This window comes from Acanthochromis polyacanthus, chromosome 2, assembly GCF_021347895.1.
Source record: "Acanthochromis polyacanthus isolate Apoly-LR-REF ecotype Palm Island chromosome 2, KAUST_Apoly_ChrSc, whole genome shotgun sequence".
Lineage (NCBI taxonomy): Eukaryota > Metazoa > Chordata > Actinopteri > Pomacentridae > Acanthochromis > Acanthochromis polyacanthus.
In genome coordinates, this window is record NC_067114.1 from 16519739 (window position 1) to 16527349 (window position 7611).

Here is a 7611-nt window from a genome sequence, read left to right on the forward strand (position 1 = left end):
ATTGTGAAAACAATGGCAAATACCCGCAAAATCATGACATTTTTAGCTGATTAAAAGGTAGTGATACTGCAATTTAAATTTCACTCATTATAAAGAAACACATGACTATTTGTAAAACTACAAACTTTTGTTTTGCACAGTCTGGGCCTTTTTTTTACCTGTCACCATGTAAATTTGAATAATTTGGTCACTTTCTTAGTTATAATCTGTAAAATAACAGTTTTATATAGTAATTGTTTGCTTTTTTCAATCCCTAAAATGAATATTTTTTCTTTCAAATAATGTCAAATATATGTAAAATAACGACTTTTTTTTGCTAATTTAGACACAGTAAAGATAGTGTGATGTTGTTTATAAAAAATACAGACTTCTGATGAGATTTTTTTTTTACAGTTTTGACCTGTATTGTATAGTTGACATGTAAATTAATATTTTTTTTCAGATTGCAGTGTTTTTTTTAATATATTAATTTAACAAAGCAAGGAAAATGTATGAAATAACAGAGATCAGAACAAATATTTAATTTTCTACAGTGTGAATACTGTATAGTGAAGAAGCTGCCTCTCTGGAGGATGAGTCTGGACCTAAACTGTCACTTGGAGAATGAACTGCTAAATAATAATATAACACTAGCAAACGCTCTCTGTCTGTATCGTGTTACAGCAGCTCACAGAGACCCGAAACTCAACACTGAGCTCTGATCCTGATTCCTCCACCGGCGCTACCGGATCGGTGAAGACGTGGCGGAAAACCCGGATCGAGGAGCACAAAGAGCTACCAGCTGCGCAGCCGCAGTGACGCGGCGGCGGCGGCTCCGCTTCCACGTGGACCCTGTCATTGACCAAAACACGCGCCGGTCTCCGTGGCAGCCGGGGGGCGCGCGTGCCGCCGCCGTTGCGCAGTGCAGACCGGGAAGCGCGAGCAGGGCGGAGCGGGCCAGAGGTGCTCTCCAGATGTGAACCCGTAACCTGAAGACATGACGCCGCTCACCGTCCGACCGCAGACAGGTACGTTCACCGGCACCGGGAGGACGTTTACCGAGAGGTTCCTCCGTCCGCAGACATAATATTCATCCTAATAACAGCGCAGTGAGCCTCCAGACCAGAGGACCGCTTTACAACCAGATCATTATATTCTCATTATATTTGCTTTAATCCACGACTGAAGCGTCAGATCAGCCCAGAGGAGCCTCCAGCTGCGGTGCTGCAGTGAGCTGCGGTCTGTCCTGGGTCATGTGTCTTCATAGGAGGAAGCGGCTCTGCGCAGCTCAGTGCGGATAAAGCAGCACTGCGCACATCTGAGGCGTAGTTCACCTCAATTTACTTCACATATCTAGCATCCGGTTGTCTTAATGGACTAGAAACACATAAGCAATTTCACTGATCACCAGATGGATTGTGCTGGGCTATAAATAGATGCAGAGGGTTTAACTGATTTTAGTGAACCATAAGGGAAGCTACATGATGCTGTGGTATCACCATGACTGTTCTGTGTTTGTGGGTAACAGGTGTAAGAGCACTCTAGCAGTGGAAAACCAACTTTGTACAGGATTGTGTGACTGTTGTGGAACATAAAGTAGATTCATAAAGAGCAAATGACCACCAGAATAACACTCAGGCCTCTGAAAGCCCAGAACCTGAAGTACAAAGTAGTTTGTTTGACAGGGAAGTTTGTCTTTCATACTCATCCAAGCAAAGTGAAAATGGTTTAGTCTTGCTGTTCCACTAGCAAGACACTGTTACGAGGAATTTATTTGTGTGGACCTTCAGGAGACAAGATAGGATCTCCTCAGCTAAAACAGGAGAGAATGAGCAACAAACCCTCACATATGAGAGCACACAGCTCATTATGAAACATGGAAAATAAGAATATACCTACTAGACTTTCCACCGCAGTGAGCAGCATCGCCACTCAAATTCTCACATTACCTATTTAGAAATGTCAATATCATCTTTTTCCAACAATTTAATATATTGAGCTACCAGTTCTGTACATTGCAGGTCTGTTATGCTTAATTTAGTTTCATGCCGTTTTAATACTTGCAGTAAAAGTGTTGTCTGTGGGCAGATGAATGGATGATGTGTACAGATCTGACATGAAGTGTTTAACCTGTCTGCGTCCTTTCAGGTGCGTTCATGGAGTCCCATCTGGACCGGCTGCTGTCCTGTGTTCTGTCTCTGTCTCTGCTCATACACCTGAGTCTGGCTGCACCGGGGATGCCAGGGACACAAAGGTAACCCACTACGTTTTACATTCCAAGTCATAAATATTTTGGATGTGTTAAGCAGAACTTTTTAAAATGCACAGATATGTTGTCAGCATGGCCTAAAGCTAAAGACTCAAGCTTGTTTTCCCCCATATTGTAAGTGTTTGGCAGAATAACTAAAGGAGATTAAGTGAAAATGAAACAAACAAAGGAAAGAGGCTCTCTGATTTGCTTTTTTTATGAGAGTTTTTTATTTGTTTATGTTGCAGAGAAGAATCATTAGATGCCCATCCCCCTTCGGTAGCACTACCCAATCCCTTTGGCTCTGGAGAGGATGAACGCAGGTGAGTGGCACCTGGACCGTGTGCAACATCTAAGTTTTTCTAAGCCATAAAACCACTTTAAATTGCCTCCTCTGAAACAGGAGAATCAATGCAGTTACCTAATAGGAAGTTCATTCTGCCAGTTTTTCTGGTGTATGTCTAACTATCAAAGTGACCTTTTATCCAGAGTTTGATACAATTGTTCCATAGAATAAAGATATCGACTATGAATTGTTTGTTGAACTACTTTCTGGCTTAGTTGTCAGTAATATGCAAACAATACCTAAATTTGTACATCTTATGGCCTGTTGGACTCTGCAGCTCCCGTCTGGACTTTGGCTGCTCTGTTGCTCTGATGATGTGGCCTGCACCATATACTGATAAGATTATATGTGCATGTCACTGCTTCATGTTGCATTTATGATATATTTTTCCTCTGCGGAGATCTGCACACATATTACAGATATTATCTGGGCTTCCATTACTGTATTGTACCAGTATGAAATATAATAATAATAAATAAGAGGCTCAGTTTATCCAAGGAACAGACAGACATATGAGAGATGAAACCACTTTACAAACTTTGTGCTGTAGAATATGTGTTTGTGACAGAGTGACTGTGGCTTCTGAAGCAGTCTGAATCAACAAACGAAATTTTTAAATGAATGTTTTTTCAACTGTTAAAGGATTAATCAAATATTAAGACCATGTTGTTATGGAGACTAGAGGAAAGCAAAAAATAGAAAATATAATATAATGTCCAGCATATTTCTGCTAGAGCTCGGTTTAACATCAAACAGAGACTGTGACCGTTTTCTCACATTTCTTAAATTCAGCTCCTGAGAAATAGCTTTCCTCTCATCTCAGCCTGATCCCAATTTAAACTGTTTAAAAGCTTTTTTTTTAACCTCTTTCTCACTGCACTGATGCTTATTTTTCTGTAATAATCAGCCTCTTGAGACATCAGTGAGATCCAAAAAAAAATATTGATTAGTCTATAAATTAACCTGCACGATTCTGTTGAGGCAAAGAACATTTTCCTCTGGGATACCACTTCAGCAGCTTCAGTTATTGAATCTGTATCTTGTCTGAATGCCGTTTTAAGTCTTGCGTGAAGCACGTGACGCTCCTGATTTCATCTTTAAGAAAAAAAGTGTATCCTCCTGAGCAGAACGTAGTGCAGACCGTCATCACTGCCTTCTGCTTCATGTAGCATAGCTTCCAAAAACTAACTAGGTCAACAAATATATAAATAATCTTGTTTTTCAATTGTTTACTTTGTAATGAGGTCACACCTCCTTCTGCTATGTTGAGTCATGTGTGTCAGGAACTATTTTAAGTACTCCAATGTTCTGCCCTTCTGTGGCTAAATATTATCCAGTATAATTCTACCTGTTCAGAGGTTACACAGTAGGAAGAAGTGTCATTTTTCTGCAGCCAATGATGCTACAGTTAATATTTAAAGGGGCAGTTTGGTTTCTTTAAAGTGAAAGTACAGAGGTAGATGAAGGTCTGTTTGGAACACGGACACCTAAACAATGAACTGCTCTGGATGTCATCAGCAACAAAATTTACTTTACCCACCTAAAAAAGGGCCAGATTTAAAAGAAAAATCCACATCAGTTAAACTATGTGCTGTATTTGGAATGTTTTTTGTGAGACTTTGATATTTTAAGACATGAGTCTGGATCCAAGCTAACATGCTAAAACACCAGAGTCTTCCCATAATGCAAAACAACCTCAAGACAACAGTAGACCAGGATGTCCTGTTTATTACAGGTGAATAAAATACATTTTTCTGCTGACATTGCACACAGAAGCGCTGACTGTCCTCTACTGAAATTAAGATTCTGACCATAGATAAATACCTCATACTTAACTGTTTTTCTCTCAGATGTTTGATCTTTACTGTGCATAAAAAATGACTGTTCACATATTCTTTGGGCGAAGTGGAAAACTCTTCTGAGATCAGTTACAACCTGACTTTATGCCAGTGCTGCTTATAGCACACACTGAAATGGACTTTCAATGATGGAGAAGTCATTTTGTATCCAGTAGTGCAAACATATTGTGTGTTACAGTTTTTTTTCTTAGGTTTCATTTGAACCTTTCTAATCAAGTAATTGACCTTCTTTGTCATCTTTGAACATGCTTCAAGGTGATCTTTTTGACAGTGACTTCTGAGTTAAGAGCCATAACAGGGAGGAATTCGGGCTGAAATAGTGTCATTGATCAGGTTTTTGGAGGAGGAGGATCCTAGATGCTGCAGAGATTAACCGTTTGGGGGTGGGGTGGGGGGTGGGGGGTGGGAGTGTGTGTGTGTGTACTCTTGTGTAGTCTGATAATGGCAGCTCAGATGTATTGGTACCTTCTGCCAGTCAAGCAGAGGCTGGGAAAAGGCTGTTACAATAACAGCTGTATGGTGGATGAAGTGTTAAGTGGAGAGGCACATGATAGGTGGATGACAGAAAAGTGAGATTTTGATAAATCCACCCAAGATATTTTGTCGATTGTTTCTCACAGATTGTGCATCCAGAACGAATCATTCCTTACAGGGCTGAATACATCTGACTCTTCAGTGTTAATACTTAGCCCTAAATATTTTTCTAAAATCTACACTGTGTACATTGCAGGTTTCTGGAGAGTTACATTCAGTCTAGCGTAAAGAACGACCAGAGAGGACCAGAGATCAACACCTGGGAACAAGGTAGACAGCACCCCACACTCTAATTCTAACTCTAATTATACAGTTGGTGATGAAAATATTTAAGGACATCTCAGGTTCTAATTAAGTAATTTTCTATAATTTAGCATTTTGAATTTCAAACTTCTTATGTCTAATGACAGGGAAATGTAACATCTTTAAAATGTTTACTGTCAGCTGATAAAATGTCTAAAAGTTTGTTGTGTATGTTCACAGTTTCACTCTGCGTCCACAGCAGGTGGTATTTAAATGTCACTCTGCTTTGTTTCAGAGGTTTTCTTCCTGTTTGGGCTGTATGACTATGATCGCAGTGGGCTCTTGGACGGCTTAGAGATGATGAAGCTACTGTCAGACTACAGCTCCCATCATAGACCTGGAGCACAGGCCAATGAGCAGGTGAGCAGGAGGGACTATAGGTGTGTGTGTTTGGATTGACATGGTATTTGTGTGTACTTGCATACTTTTTGGCCTTTTACTCTGACTTGCAGTGTGTTTATATCTTTGTGTGCATACGTCTCCTGAGTTCAGGTGGTGTCCATGGTAGATTTCTTACTCCAAACTCAGGATCTAAACCAGGACGGCCTGCTGGCACCTTCTGAGCTGCTCTCTCCTCCAATGGCTCACACACTGGTACATTATTATTTTATATACATTACACACACATTTACATTTACTGAGCCACATCTACTTTAATTCTCAGCTTCATTTTTGTTAACATTACATCACACTTTCCTCCATAAAGGACTCAGGCAAAAACAATGCACGTCACCCAGAGCAGGAGGTGGAGGAGAAGCTACCAAACGCTGATGAGGAGAATGCAGGAGCTGTGGAGCAAAGAGTGGAGGAGACTCAGAATGAGATTCAGCCTCTAGCAGAAGAAGAACCTCAACAGGAAGTAAAGACAGAAGAAGAAGAAGAAGCCATAAAGCAAATAGATGCACATGAGGGACAAGAAATCCCAGAAGCCCTTGCTGCAGATCTGGAGCAGCACCGCCAAGTCCCTGTACATCAGGGCCAACCAGAGATATAAATACACTTATTGGAGAAACAACCACTCAGTCAGTCTGACCTTTTTGATCATTCTCCCCACAAATTTTTTTGTCTGGATCTGAATTTTAAGAGATTATTTTAGTGGACTGTCAAGCATGTGGATGGTTTAAGAGAAGTTTGCATTGAAAGCATTCCTGTCACTGTGTTAATATGTTCTTCCTCTGAATGCAGTGAGAGCTGTTAAAAGGAAAAGTTGTAAATTCAGAATGCAATCATCCATCATTTACAGACTTTTGAATACTTTTTACTTTCTAAATACACTTTATTGCTTTAATTGTTTTTGTCTGCTATTTTCTGTCATACCTGAGAAACTGGCCATGCTTTTCATGCATTTGGGTTTTAATATGTTGAGTCATTGCTTGTACCTCCACTGGTTTCATTTTTTAATCCCTGCATCATTTTCCTGGACATTACTGGTACATTTATGTCAGTAGACATTTTCATGTGCACATTGATGGACCTTATCATCTCTTTAATGCACATTTTCCATTTAGCTATTATGCACGAGGAGCACATGACTGTTGTTTATTTAAACTAGTCTAATTCCAGTCAGACCACTTCAGCCAGTCTGCTGAGGCTTACTACACACGTGGACAAAATTGTTGGTACCCCTCAGTTAAAGAAGGAAAAACCCACAATTCTCACTGAAATCACTTGAAACTCACAAAAGTAACAATAAATAAAAATTTATTGAAAATTAAATAATCAAAATCAGCCATCACTTTTGAATTGTTGATTAACATAATTATTTTAAAAAAACAAACTAATGAAATAGGACTGGACAAAAATGATGGTACCCATAACTTAATATTTTGTTGCACAACCTTTTGAGGCAATCACTGCAATTAAACGATTTCTGTATTTGTCAATGAGCATTCTGCAGCTGTCAACAGGTATTTTGGCCCACTCCTCATGAGCAAACAGCTCCAGTTGTCTCAGGTTTGATGGGTGTCTTCTCCAAATGGCATGTTTCAGCTCCTTCCACATATGTTCAATGGGATTCAGATCTGGGCTCATAGAAGGCCACTTTAGAATAGTCCAACGCTTTTCTCTCAGCCATTCTTGGGTGTTTTTGGCTGTGTGTTTTGGATCGTTGTCCTGTTGGAAGATCCATGACCTGCGACTGAGACCAAGCTTTCTGACACTAGGCAGCACATTTCTCTCCAGAATGCCTTGATAGTCTTCAGATTTCATCTTACCTTGCACACTTTCAAGACACCCTGTGCCAGATGCAGCAAAGCAGCCCCAAAACATTACTGAGCCTCCTCCATGTTTCACCGTAGGGACAGTGTTCTTTTCTTCGTATGCTTGGTTTTTGAGTCTATGAA

General features: G+C 40.1%; 1 protein-coding gene across 1 annotated transcript; it reads left to right on the forward strand.

The window, feature by feature from the left end:
- The first annotated feature begins 800 nt into the window (after window positions 1-800).
- cgref1 (cell growth regulator with EF-hand domain 1) lies at window positions 801-6557 on the forward strand. Its single transcript, XM_022193527.2, has 7 exons — window positions 801-1007; window positions 2128-2233; window positions 2476-2550; window positions 5163-5236; window positions 5505-5629; window positions 5762-5863; window positions 5976-6557. The coding sequence occupies exons 1-7, from the start codon at window positions 977-979 to the stop codon at window positions 6261-6263; spliced, it is 801 nt and encodes a 266-aa protein (XP_022049219.1). The 5' UTR covers window positions 801-976; the 3' UTR covers window positions 6264-6557.
- The last annotated feature ends 1054 nt before the right edge of the window (window positions 6558-7611 follow it).

Bases quoted from the DNA above. Each gene is read 5' to 3' on its own strand.
- cgref1 (XM_022193527.2), top strand. From the start codon at position 977: ATGACGCCGCTCACCGTCCGACCGCAGACAG. The intron at 2,234-2,475 runs GTAACCCACTAC...TTTATGTTGCAG, and splicing joins GGGATGCCAGGGACACAAAG to AGAAGAATCATTAGATGCCC. The intron at 5,864-5,975 runs GTACATTATTAT...TCCTCCATAAAG, and splicing joins CTCCAATGGCTCACACACTG to GACTCAGGCAAAAACAATGC.